Here is a 14,263-nt window from a genome sequence, read left to right as displayed (position 1 = left end):
GAATAAATTATCCAGAGATAACTGGATCAGCTAGTGTGGAGGCCGGTATTCCAGAACATATACCCTAGGAATTCTGACACTTAGGAAGTTCAAAATCATGATAATTTTGTTCCTGACAATGCACCTGGAAGCCTTGGTCCAACCACTGGTAAATAAAGATCGTTAGATATTTGAGGAAATTCTATACCCTAGAATAATGAATCTAGAAAAAACAAATTATTTCAAGGAATACAAATCTGAAAAAAACTTTAGTATGATATGAAATGAGAATTAAATGCTCTGAAAAAGGAACACACGGAGAAGAAAAAGCCCATGAAAGTCAAATATATAATTTATTTTATTTAAAAAAAAAATTTTTTTAATGTTTATTTCTTTTTGAGAGAGAGATAGAGACAGAGCATGAGTGGGGGAGGAGCAGAGAGAGGGGGAGACACAGAATCCAAAACAGGCTCCAGGCTCTGAGCTGTCAGCACAGAGCCCGACATGGGGCTCGAACCCACAAACCGTGAGATCATGACCTGAGCCGAAGTCAGATGCTTAACCGACTGAGCCACCCAGGTGCCCCTAAACACATAATTTAAAAAACAGGTAGGTGCATAGTTTTTCAATTAACAATGGAAGGATAAAATTAAATCTCTTGGAAAAGAGAAAAAGACAAAAGGAAAATGAGAGGAAGGATAAGAGAAATAGGGAATTAATCTAGGAGATCCAATATCTGACTAATAAAAGTTCCTAAAACGAGAGGAAAAAAAGGCAACGGAGAGGAAGAGAAACTAATCAAAGGGGAAAACTTTCCCGAAGATGAAGGGCATTAAGTGTTCAGCTGAAAAGGACTCCCCTAGCCAGGACCTGAGCATTCCTCACCATCCACCTTGCCAACACCCAAGAGGAAGCAACCAGATCCTTTCACTCAGAGTAAACAGTCTTCTACCTACATTTTACTTATTTCTCTTGTTTACTTCGATCTCTCCTCACCAGTACAGAAGCTCTGTGAGGGCCTGAATCCGCGTCTGCTTTGCTCACTGTTTTATCTAGACCTAGAATAGCGTCTAAGCGCTCCATAAGCACGTAAGTGCTCGGTAACTATTTGTTGACTCAATGAATGAACAAACGAGGGTAGATGCCAGAAGACTTTCACATTATAAACTCACTTGATCTGTGGAAATTTTTACAAAACCATGCGTTGTCTTTCTAATTGCAAAATCATAACGTCAGCTCCCTGGGCTCAGGCTTAGTTTGAGGCAACATGGCTAACGGCACCAGGATGGTTGGAATCCTCCATAAATACGGGAGCCATTATGGTGCCTCCCTCAGGAAAATGGTGAAGAAGACTGAAATAGGCCAGCCCGCCAAATATACGTGCTCCTTCTGTGGCAAAACCAAGATGAAAAGACAAGCTGTGGTGATCTGGCATTGCGGTGCCTGCATGAAAACGGCAGCCGGCGGTGCCGGAGCCACACGGCCACTTCTGCCGTCACAGCAGAGTCTCCCATCAGACTGATGGAGGTGAAAGGCCGCAGAAGCTACGCCACCTGAAATACAGCCAGCCTATAATAAATGGGTTCGTTTACATAAATTACTTTGGTTTGTTGTTAAATTCATTAATTAGATATTCTCACTTGTGTTACATTAGTTTTGCTCTCTCAAAAGACCTGAGAATTAAAGTCCTTCTAATTTTTTTGAGAGAGCGAGCAGGGGAGAGGCAGAGAGAGAGAGAATCCCCCAGTGCAGGGCTCGGACTCACAAACCGTGAGATCATGACCCAGAATGAAATCAAGAGCTGGACTCTTAACCAACTGAGCCGCCCAGGCGCCCCTAAAATCCTTCTAATTTTTATTGGAAAAGCATGAAAAAAATAATAAAGTCAAATAAATTATTAAAACAGAATTAACCTTTCTTCAAGAGGCTGTTAAGATCCATCTTCTCAGTATAACCTTATCTGACAACCCCAGATCATCTTCCAATTCTGGAGAAGTAAACAGAAACTGGGAGAGCCTAAGTAATTTTCTCAAAGTCACATGCAACACAGAAGAGCTAGGATGTGAACCTGATCTATCTTCCTTCAGAGAGCTCACTTTTTTTTTTTAATGTTCATTCATTTTTGACAGAGAGAGACAGAATGCAGAATGGAGGGAGGAGAGAGAGAGAGAGAGAGAGAGAGAGAGAGAGGGAGGAAGGGAGGGAGGGAGGGAGGGAGAGAGAGAGAGAGAGAGAGGGAGGGAGGGAGGGAGGGAGGGAGGGAGGGAGAGAGGGAGAGGGAGAGAGAGAGAGAGAGAGGGAGAGAGAGAGAGAGAGAGAGAGAGAGAGAGAGAGAGAATCTGAAGCAGGCTCCAGGCTCTAAGCTATCAGCACAGAGCCCAATGTGGGGCTCGAACCCACAAACTGTGAGATCCTCACCTAAACTGACGTTGGATGCTTAATTGATGGAGCCACCCAGGTGCCCCAGAGAGCTCACTCTTAAATGCTACGTTACACTATCTCCCCAAGTGAATCAGGAGCTACTAGCATGTGGGGCACAATGATTAGCACGAGGTGGGCATTCATAATGCCTGAAGAACTGTATTTAAATGTGGCTGCCGTGGGTCAAGCCTACCCTACTTCATGGGACACTTACTCTTCCTCTCATTCTGTGCACCAGCTCATACATCCGGATGCAACCTTCCACTTTGATCCCCCGGGAGGACTGAAGTGCCATAGGTTCTGCATGCTGGGACTCATGTTTGTCCTATACAGACAGAAAATGGAAAAATTAAGCATTTAAGATGGTAAAGTTGATGCTACCCCTTCTACATGAAAACCACATCCCTACCTATGAACAACCACCCAGAAGAACAACAACAGAACAATTTAGGTTAGAACCAGTGTGCTTGTCATGATATTGATCTTGTTCTCATTGTTTTCCGTTGTAAAGGGAATAATAATATAAATTACATTTATATAATAATATACAAACCAATAGATGGGTTATTTCTCTGCACAGTTTTAGTTTGCTTTGTTTTTTGGCTTGCTTGTTTTGATCTGCCCGGCAAATTGTTCCCCATTCTTCTGGTAAGAGTCAATGTGTGCTGGGGTGGTTTGAATGGAGCCATCCCAACCCACATCCCCAATTGTTCCACCCTCCTTCAAGGGGTAATCATGTGATCAGCCTACCGCTCAAAGTACTCCATCCCCCTGTGCCAAGCTAGGCCAGACTCCATCTCTGAACTTTTCTGATGGAGTTATCTGGGAAGGCTTTCTACCTCTGAGGATGCTAATCTAAGAAGATGTGTGTCTACAGTCACTAATGGCCATCTTGCCACATGGAGTCTATAAGAAGGATGGAACCAAGAAGAGTTAAGCAGAATTGAGGGGACAGGCAAAGCCCCGTAGGTGGGTCGTTGGATCAAGTCAAAAATAACGTAAAATAGAGAGAAGCAGAAAGTATATTGCCTGGATCTAACCGATTCTATATGCATTCACAGACTTACTAGTCATGTGAGCTAATTAATTCCTTTTTCTCTTCCGTTTTGCTTAAGCTAGTTTGAACTGGGTTTCTCTCAAACCCCCGAAAATTCCTAAATGACACAATAATTCATTATATAAAGCCATCTAAAAGTTTATTTAAACCTCAAGAATGAGGGGTACCTGGGTGGCTCAGTTGGTTAAACGTCTGACCTAAGCTCAGGTCATGATCTCATGGTTCGTGAGTTCGAGCTCCAGGTCTGGCTCTGCGCTTAAGGCTTGGAGCCTGGAGCCTGCTTCGGATTCTGTGTCTCCCTTGCTCTGCCCCTCCCCCACTCATGCTCTGTCTCTCTCTCTCTCTCAAAAATAAACAAACATTAAAAAATTAAAAACACAAGGGGCGCCTGGGTGGCGCAGTCGGTTAAGCGTCTGACTTCAGCCAGGTCACGATTTCACGGTCCGTGAGTTTGAGCCCCGCGTCAGGCTCTGGGCTGATGGCTCAGAGCCTGGAGCCTGTTTCCGATTCTGTGTCTCCCTCTCTCTCTGCCCCTCCCCCGTTCATGCTCTGTCTCTCTCTGTCCCAAAAATAAATAAAAAACGTTGAAAAAAAAAATTAAAAAAAAAAAAAATTAAAAACACAAAACAAACAAACACCTCAAGAATGATGGAATTCTCTCTCTGGAGAGGACATCAGCAATTTGGCCCAGTACCAGGTTTACAGATGGAGACTGAGCCCTGGGGAGGGAAAGATGACTGCCTGTGGACATGTCACAGCACTGGCATGACTGGAACTGAGAAGCACTCATAGAAATTAAAAAAAAAAAAGTGTTTTTTAACTCTATAAAAAAATAATTAAAATAATTCTAATTCACAGAAGTTGTGAAAATTGGTACAGAGAGGCTGATGCACTCTTCACTCAGTCCCCCCCCCAACAGTAACAGCCATAAATACAGTAAAATATCAAGAACAGTAAACTGATGTTGGTACAAGCCACAGAACTTCTTCAGATTTCGCCAGTTGTACAGGAATTTATTTGTATATGTGTATCGTTCCATGCAAGTTTATCTCATGCATAGAGTGGAGTAAAACTGCCATCATAATCACGATACGGAACCGCCCTGTCACCACAGGCGTCCTATGCCACACCTACCTCCATACCCCTAATGTGTTCTCTAGAACACTCTTATTTCATGAATGTTAAATGGATGGAATCATACAGTGTGTTCCTTTATATTTGTATGCAGATGAACTACTTCTGGAAGGATTACTCCCCATGCCCCAAAAAAGAGAAAGAACGGAACTCCACCAGTAACAATTTAACTGCTTTTAAGGAAGAGAAACAAGCAAAGGCAGGGACAAAACAGAGTAAAAAAGAGTAAAAATGCATTTTTTTTTCCACAAATCACAATTTTTTTTTTTTTTTTTTTTTTTTTTTTAAAGAACTAATGATAAGGTACATCTAGACAGCAGGTCTAAACTTTACTGTAAGCCTCCAACAGCCAACCAAAAAGGGAGACCTCATGAGTTAAATGCATGCAATATTCGTGAGAAAAAAACAATCCAATTGCTGAGGAAATTCATTACTATCACTGGTACTAAGAATAGAAGGGAATCTCTCTCCCCCCTCTTCATAAAGGGAACGCTGTGGCGTAGTAAATGGCAAATTTAAAATAGCTACAAGAAGGAGCCACCATTATTTTCCCCAGAGTAAGGTCACTGTCGTATGACAATCTTAAACACTTCAACTTTTTTTAATTTTTATTTTTATTTATTTATTTATTTATTTATTTATTTATTTATTTATTTATTTAACATTTTATTTATTTTGAGACAGGGAGAGACAAAGCATGAACAGGGGAGGGTCAGAGAGAGGGAGACACAGAATCCGAAACAGGCTCCAAGCTCTGAGCTGTCGGCACAGAGCCCGACACGGGGCTCGAACTCACGGACCGTGAGATCATGACCTGAGCCGAAGTCGGCCGCTCAACCAACTGAGCCACCCAGGCGCCCCTACTTTTTTTATTTTTAAGATTTTTATTTATTTTTAAGTTTTTTAATTTTTTAAATTTATTTTGAGAGAGAGTGTGTGCATGTGTGCAGGGGAGGGGCAGAGAGAGGGGGAGAGAAAGAATCTCAAGCAGGCTCCATGCTGTCAGTGCAGAACCCAACGTGGGGCTCAACCTCACAACCCTGAGATCATGATCTCGGCTGAAATCAAGAGTTAGACGCTTAACAAACTGAGTCACCCAGGTGCCCCAAGATTTTTATTTTTGAGTAATTTCTGCACCCAATGTGGGGCCCGAACTCATGACTCAGAGAGCAAGAATCGCATGCTCCCCGACATGAGCCAGTCAGGGGCCTCTTAAATACTTCAACTTTTCAGCCACCACTGCCTCCGATCTTAAGCTAATCACAAACCTTACCTCGGCTCCATCTGGTGTTGCTGAGGAAACTGGTGAGAAGGCAGGGGTTCTGACGGGAGATTTGGGAACACAGGAAGGTTGTTCAAGGTCTGAAGTGGATCTGGAGGATTCTGAAGTCTCAGAGGATGGTTGATTCTCTTGCATGTGGGGTAAGACATGGTCTACCACCCATCCGGAGTAGGAAGAGAGCTTGGGAACAGACCTACATTCTTCCAAAACATCCTAGAGAAAAGAAGAGGGTGAGGCCCAACTTGCATGTAACTGATCTAAGCAATCAAAAATAATTTTGTCCTTATAATCCACTACCTGCCTCACTGAAAACTCTAAGGCCTAAATACATACATACATACATACACACATACAAAGACCCAAACTAACTGTACTAACAATTAGAGATGAAGAGAAAGTAGTTTCTTCATAATGACCAACTCCTATCCCTTTTTTTTTTTTAAGTTATTTATTTTTGAGCAAGAGAGAAAGAGACAGAGCACGAGTGGGGAAGGAGCAGAGGGAGAAGGAGACACAGAATCCGAAGCAGGCTCCAGGCTCTGAGCTGTCAGCACACAGCCCAACACGGGGCTCGAACTCATGAACTGTGAGATCATGACCTGAGCCAGAGTCGGCCACTTAACGGACTGAGCCACGCAGGAGCCCCATGACTCCTATCCTTTTAGAATATCAGACTAAATAACTCTAACCACAGAAAAAGGAACGATGCACAAAGATGGTCAATAAAGCATATGTGAAAGCAATTTAAAACATCAGAATGGAAAAGGACACGAGGAATTTTGAAGTAAACTACAGTATACACAATCAGTGGGATACCGGTCATTTAAAAGCATGGATTGTGGGGGGGCTTGGGTGGCACAGTTGGTTAAGCATCTGACTCTTGATCTCGGCTCAGGTCATAATCTCTTGGTTCATGGGTTCGAGCCCCACATCAGGCTCTGTGCAGATGGTGTGGAGCCTGCTTGGGATTCTGGCTCTCCTTCTCTCTGCCCCTCCTCTGCTTGTGTGTGCTCTCTCTCTCTCTCAAATAAATTAAAAAAATAATAATAATAACTTAAAAAAAATTTAAAGTACAGATTCTGAATCCTATTTAACACCATACTTAAGATTCAATTTTTTTCCAGTCATTGAAAAATAATTGACATATATCACTGTGTAAGTTTAAAGTGACAGTATGATCGGTTGATTTACATATATTTCAAATGATTACTATAGCAGGTTCAGCTAACATCCATCTTCTACTATAGATACAATAGAAAGAAAGAAGAAAAAAGGTAAAAAAAACTTTCTCCTTGTGATGAGAACTCTTAGGATTTACTTTTTTTTTTTTTTAATTTTTTTTAACGTTTATTTATTTTTGAGACAGAGAGAGACAGAGCATGAATGGGGAGGGGCAGAGAGAGAGGGAGACACAGAATCAGAAGCAGGCTCCAGGCTCTGAGCCATCAGCCCAGAGCCTGACGCGGGGCTTGAACTCACGGACCGTGAGATCGTGACCTGAGCTGAAGTCGCACGCTTAACCGACTGAGCCACCCAGGCGCCCCTCTTAGGATTTACTCTTAACTTCCTGTATATCACAGCAGTGTGAGCTATAACTACATTGTACATTACATCTCCAGTACTTGTAAGCAAAAGTTTGTGTCTTTTCATGATCCTCCATTTCCCCTTCCCCTGAGATTCAATTTTAAGTGGAAAAAAAAAAAAAAGGGTATAAATAAATATCTACAATTATATAAAAATAAAAACAAATGCTAATACACTATTAGACATTAAGGAAATATTCTAGAGGTTGTGCTTAGGTAATGAGAGACATATTTCTCCTTGTTCTAATTTTCTAGATTCAATTTTATTTATTTATTTGTTGGTTTGTTTGTCACGCCCAATGTGGAACCCAACACAGGGCTTGAACTCATGACCTTGAGATCAAGACCTGAGCTGAGATCGAGTCAGACACTTAATCAACTGAGCCACCCACTTGTCCCTCTAGATTTCATTTTTAAATGAACATGTTATAATTTTTTTTTTTTTTAATTTTTTTAATTTTTTTTTTTTTTTCAACGTTTTTTATTTATTTTTGGGACAGAGAGAGACAGAGCATGAACGGGGGAGGGGCAGAGAGAGAGGGAGACACAGAATCGGAAACAGGCTCCAGGCTCCGAGCCATCAGCCCAGAGCCTGACGCGGGGCTCGAACTCCCGGACCGCGAGATCGTGACCTGGCTGAAGTCGGACGCTTAACCGACTGCGCCACCCAGGCGCCCCAATTTTTAAATTGAATATAGTATATAAAAATAGGCATAGAAAAGGGGTCACTGATGTAAAAGCCAATGGCTTAAAGCAAATGAGATTTAAAATAGAAACACTATAAAACAAGTTCTAGACATTCTTACCAGTTGTGTGTGGTGTTTTTTTTTTTTAATGATTTATGTTTATTTATTTATTTATTTATTTAGAGAGAGAGCAAGCACGAGTGGGGATGGGGCAGAGAAAGAAGGAGAGAAAATCCTAAGCAGGCTCCATGCTGCCAGTGCAAAGCCTGTCAGGGATCCCAACGCAGAGTTTGGGGCTCAATCTTGAACCATGAGATCACTGAGACCATGACCTGAGCCGAAACCAAGAGTCGGGAGGCCCAACCGACTGAGCCACCCAAGCATCCCTCAACTCTACCAGTTAATCATTATCTCTGTATATCTGGCATACAGCACGAGGCAGGAGGCACAGAGAGAGAGGGGGACAGAGGATCTAAAGCAGGCTCCGTGCTGACAGGAGTGGGCCCAATGCAGAGCCCGAACTCTCGGACCGTGAGATCATGACCCGACCCGAAGTTGGACAGAGCCAACAGACTGAGCCAGCCAGCTGGCCCCGGCATATAGCACTTTAAACCAGAGCAGCTTATGCCATTTAACTACAGTTAAAATATACAGCCATTCTGGCAAAGTTTACTCCATGTCAGGAAGATATTACCAGGAAACATGGAGACACGGTATGATAGTGACCAAGAGGACTGAGTTTGGAACCTGCCTTTCTTAATCTGAATTCCATCCCTGCATTCCACTCACCTGTACAACTATGGGCAAGTTACTTCTAAAATGGAATCATAAAGGATCCACCTCAAAAGATTTGGGAAGGATTAAATGAATGGCAGCTATAAAGGGCTGAGAACAATACCTGGCACATAATAACTACTCAGAAACTGCAAGTTATTTATTTTACCTAGGTCAGTGGTTTTACAGCAGGATCAATTTTATCCCCCAGGGGATAGCTAGCAATGTCCGGAAACATTTTTTGTTGTCACAACTGGGAGGGTGCTATTGGCATCTAGTGGGCGGAGGCCAGGAATGCTGTTAAGCATCCTACAATGCAAGACATCCTACAACACAGCCCCTCATAACACAGAAGTTATCTGGCCTAGCCCCAAATATCCGTAATGCTGCGGTTGAGAAAGACTGATCTAGATTGTAGGTACACATCCCACGTGCAATAAACAGATATTCAACCCGTGGAGAAGAATCTGGACACAGAAGCAAACAGGTTATATGCACATTTTATAAAGTAATGAAGCTCATTTTCAAGACATAACAGAAATACTGTTGAGCCACACCTTTTTTTTTTCTCATTCCTTACACCAAAATACATTCCAGGGCCAAAGATTCAAATGTAAAAAATAAAACCACACATACCCAAAACACCATAAACAGGGGTGCCTGGCTGGCTCAGTCAGTACAGCATGCGACTCTTGATCTCAAGACTCATGAGTTCAAGCCCCACACTGGGCGTGGAGCCTACTTAAAATACAAATTAAAAGAAAAAAAAAACATAAACAGAAAAAATTCCAACTGACAAACTAGAAAAAATATATGCAATACATGTCACAGATAAAGGGCTACGGTTATCCTTAATACATAAAGAACTTGTAAAATCAGGGGGGAAAAAAAACCCAAAAGAAAAATATAAATAGCGTGGCACCTGGGTGGCTCAGTGGGTTAAGCGTCCAACTTCAGCTCAGGTCATGATCTCGAGGTTTGGGGGCTCAAGCTCCACGTCAGGCTCTGCACTGACAGCTCGGAGCCTGGAGCCTGCTTCGGATTCTGGGTCTTCCTCTCTTTCTGCCCCTCCCCCATTTGTGTGCATGCACACGCGCGCACTCTCTCTCAAAAATAAACATTTAAAAAAAAGTAAAAGAAAAAGAAAAGAAAAAAATACCAATAGCGAAAGACATAAACTGTCAATTCACAAATATATAAAACTGGCTCGAGGGGCACCTGGCTGGCTCAGTTGGTAGAGTGTGCAACTCTTGACAATGGGGTCGTGAGTTCCAGCCCCACACTGGAAGCCTACTTAAAAAATAGAATGCTATATTGGGGCGCCTGGGTGGCTCAGTCGGTTAAGTGTCCGACTTCAGCTCAGGTCATGATCTCGCGGTCCGTGAGTTCAAGCCCTGCGTCGGGCTCTGTGCTGACCGCTCAGAGCCTGGAGCCTGTTTCGGATTCTGTGTCTCCCTCTCTCTCTGACCCTCCCCCATTCATGCTCTGTCTCTCTCTGTCTCAAAAATAAATAAACTTTAAAAACAAATTAAAAGGGGTGCCTGGGTGGCTCAGTCAGTTAAGCGGCTGACTTCGGCTCAGGTCATGATCTCACGGTCCGTGAGTTCAAGCCCTGCGTCGGGCTCTGTGCTGACCGCTCAGAGCCTGGAGCCTGTTTCGGATTCTGTGTCTCCCTCTCTCTCTGACCCTCCCCCATTCATGCTCTGTCTCTCTCTGTCTCAAAAATAAATAAACGTTAAAAACAAATTAAAAGGGGTGCCTGGGTGGCTCAGTCAGTTAAGCGGCTGACTTCGGCTCAGGTCATGATCTCACGGTCCGTGGGTTCGAGCCCCGCGTCGGGCTCTGTGCTAACCGCTCAGAGCCTGGAGCCTGTTTCAGATTCTGTGTCTCCCTCTCTCTGACCCTCCCCCGTTCATGCTCTGTCTCTCTCTGTCTCAAAAATAAATAAGTGTTAAAAAAAAATAAAAAATAAATAAAAAAAACAAATTAAAAAAAATAGAATGCTATAAAATTGGCTCTTGAATATATGAAAAAAAAAATGTTCGATCTCAATAAGAAGAGAAAGGCATTGCAAGACCATACCGAGATCTCATTCTTACCTATTAGACAAGCAAAAATTAAAAGTATAATCATACAATTCTGTTGATGAGGCCGCGGGCAAAAAGGCAAGATCATGCATTGCTGACTGGAAGGCAATTTGATGCATCCGTTGTGGGGGGTGGGGAGACATCTATGTTTGGCTTCGACCCAACGACCTCAACTCTCAGAGTTTATCCTGAAGTCGCACTTCCCACAGAATGGAAACACTCACACACCAGCTTACAAGTAATGGGTTACAACTCACAAAACAGTGACCCATGAGTACGCCGCGATACAACCAATTAATTAAACAGGGGAGAAAAGAAAGCTCTTCCTTACAGGAGAATGCCAACTGGCAAACATAGAAGGAGTGGCTGACATTCAGGAAATGCCATTCGAGTACCTCACGAGAGTGACTGATTCAGGCAGAAAAAGCGAATGCCAACGACGGAGGTTTGACAAGGAAACCTCGATGCAATCTTGGATTACCTCCCCACAAGACACTCATCAACCTCAAAAGGAAAATCCATGAATTTTAAGTGCAGCTATCTGGCAGATAACAATGCGAGCAGGTGATCAAGGTCAGCATCGCCAGTGCTGGGAGAGTTTGCAGTATATGCGCGCTTCCCGATATGACTGACACAGCACAGCAACATTTCTCAGGCATTCCTGCCAGAAATGCAAAACGTGAGTCTACACCAGCCAGACCCATGTCTGTACGTATGGTCTGTATTCCCTAAAATTGTCAGAGATATAAAAGATAGGGAAACGCTTTTAGAATGGTTTCCCACGTAAGTCTAAAGAGACAAGACAGCATCCTATCTGTAGCTAATTACCAGCAACTCGGGTACTGTCTATGCCTTAATCCGTCTACACCCCTACATTCCTGTGGTCAAGTACATGGCTTTGAAAATCCTCGAGAGCGACCACGCCCCCACTCAACTTTCCAAGTCCGCCCAACTTCAATCTAAGATTTTGGTCCTTTCAGCAGGTTGGGCCCTATTAATCGTTCACCGCTAACTCTGGACCTCGCAGCACAAGAGACGGGAGGTAAATCAACTGACCCTGAAAGGGTTGCCTCGACGACAGCACAGCTGGGGCTGGGGGTGGCAACGAAGCCTTTAGACAGAAGAGCACCTCTGAAATTATGGGAGCTCGCTGAAAGGCTAGAATAGGCAGGAGAGGGCAGAAACTCTAGGACGGGGTAGAGTCGAGAAACTAATGCGGGTTGTTAGAAAGAACGCACGTGTTCACAGCGCCGGCCGAGCCAGGGGCTAGGGAACAGCAGGGTACCACCTCGAGCAGACGGAAGGGCACCGCCCACTCCGGGGCCCCCCTCACCTCGCCCCGCAGCAGCCAGTCGCGGTGGTAGCAGAGGCGACCTTTGTCGGAACTGCGCAGCGCCTGCAGAGTCTCCCAACAGCGACCCTCGGACGGCATGGCCGGCCCTGAGGGAGCTCTTCAGAGGCTCCGCTTGTGACAAAACAAGTCCTCGAATCAGCCGCCCGGAAACGGGCCCTCGATTCCGCTTCCGGGGCGCGCACGCAGCCACGCAGGGCAACCCCCGCCCCTAACGGCTGCATGGCCCCGCCTCCGGCGCCGGGCCTGGTAGCCAGCGCGCTTGCGCCGGCAGGGGTTGGTCCCTGAGGCTCGCTTGCTTGTACCTGGGAACCGGGGCTTCTGAAGGCTGGAGACTGCGGATTGCAGAAAGCCCAGTATGTGTTGATGAGGATGTGGAGAAACTGGACCATTGCTGATGGGCTCTAAAATGGGGCAGCGCGGCAGTTGCTCAAAAGGGTAGCCTTACCACTGACCCAGCAATCCTACCTCTTTTTTTTTTTTTTTTAACGTTTATTTATTCTTGAGACAGAGAGAGACAGAGCATGAACCGGGGAGGGTCAGAGAGAGAGGGAGACACAGAATCTGAAACAGGCTCCAGGCTGTCAGCGCAGAGCCCGACGCGGGGCTCGAACTCACGGACCGCGAGATCGTGACCTGAGCCGAAGTCGGCAGCTTAACCGACTGAGCCACCCAGGCCCCCCCCCCCCCCCCCGCCAGCAATCCTACTTCTAAGAATGTATATACCAAGAGAAATTGAAATGTGCATCCACACAGAAATTCGTAGAATGTTCCTAGCAGCATTACTGGTAATAGCTAAAAGTTAGAAACACAAATGTCCACCAACTGGTGAGTAAATCAAATAGGGTGTATTCATACAATGGAGTATTATTTGGCCATAAAAAAGAATACAAAAGCGTGCTACTACATGGATAAATCTTGAAAAACATTATTCTAAGTGAAAGGACTGGCCACAGTATTGTTGGATTTCATTTTTGTTAACATAACCTTGGAGACTTTGTTGCTCCCAGGGGCTGTGCGGAGGCGGGAGGGGGGGTGGCTACTAACGCCTATGGGCTTCATTTTGTGTTGATGAAAATGGTCTAGAACTGGATAAAGTTTATGGCTGCACAGCTTTGTGAATATACTGAAAACGACTGAATTACACACCTTAAAAGGATGAATTTTCGGATCTGTTTGAGGTAGAAAATAACATAAACATTTAAATTTTTTATTATCTTTTTTTTTTTTTTTTTACAAACTCTCTGTACTGTTTGCAATAAATTACTTTACATGGGGCGCCTGTGTAACTCAGTTGGTTGAGTACCTGGCTCTTGATTTTGGCTCAGGTCATGATCCCAGGGTTGTGGGACTGAGCCTTGGGTTTGGCTCCATGGTGTGGAGCCTGCTTGGGATTCTCTCTATCCCTCTGCCCCTCTTAAAAAACAAACAAAAAACAAAAAACAAAACAAAAAAAGCTTTACAAAGGAAAATACAACATTGTTGAGAATCTAGCGATAGACTCCAACAGAGGTGTTTCCCACTAGTGTGGTAAATAGCAGTGCCCTGCATGAGGTTTTCATTGGTTTGGCAAAAATACAAATGAGTTATACAGACATGTACCACATTGGTGTAAGTTTGCCAACTTCCCTTTCCTGGGGAAGGTCTTTTTTTTTTTTTTTTTTTTCTTGGAGAGAGCAAGCAGGGGAGGGGCAAAGTGAGGGGACAGAGGATCTGAACCAGGCTCTGCCCTGACAGGCTGACAGCAGCCAGCTCGATGTGGGGCTTGAACCCACAAATCTCAAGATCATGACCTGAGCCCAAATCAGACGTTCAACTGACTGAGCCACCCAAGTGCACCTTGGGAAGCTCTTTCATATGCTGTAAGTTCAAGTCCGTTGATCATGAAGGCTGTGAAAACAGGCTTGGT

At 44.2% G+C, this 14,263-nt stretch overlaps 1 protein-coding gene and 1 pseudogene across 1 annotated transcript in view; one reads left to right on the top strand and one right to left on the bottom strand.

Annotated features, from left to right (window-relative positions):
* Positions 1–12,514, bottom strand: part of GLE1 (GLE1 RNA export mediator) — a 31,498-nt gene extending 18,984 nt beyond the window's left edge. The window contains 3 exon segments of the mRNA XM_025926801.2: positions 2,615–2,725; positions 5,865–6,086; positions 12,337–12,514. Of these exon segments, the coding sequence (XP_025782586.2) occupies positions 2,615–2,725; positions 5,865–6,086; positions 12,337–12,435 (432 nt within the window). The 5' untranslated portion in view covers positions 12,436–12,514.
* On the top strand, positions 1,247–1,536 carry LOC112866568 (large ribosomal subunit protein eL43 pseudogene; annotated as a pseudogene).
* Positions 12,515–14,263: the final 1,749 nt, after the last annotated feature.

The sequence above is a fragment of the Puma concolor genome, chromosome D4 (assembly GCF_028749965.1).
Source record: "Puma concolor isolate L17-30 chromosome D4, mPumCon1.1.hap2, whole genome shotgun sequence".
In the NCBI taxonomy this organism is placed as follows: Eukaryota; Metazoa; Chordata; class Mammalia; order Carnivora; family Felidae; genus Puma; species Puma concolor.
This window is presented reverse-complemented; position numbering and strand designations above follow the sequence as displayed.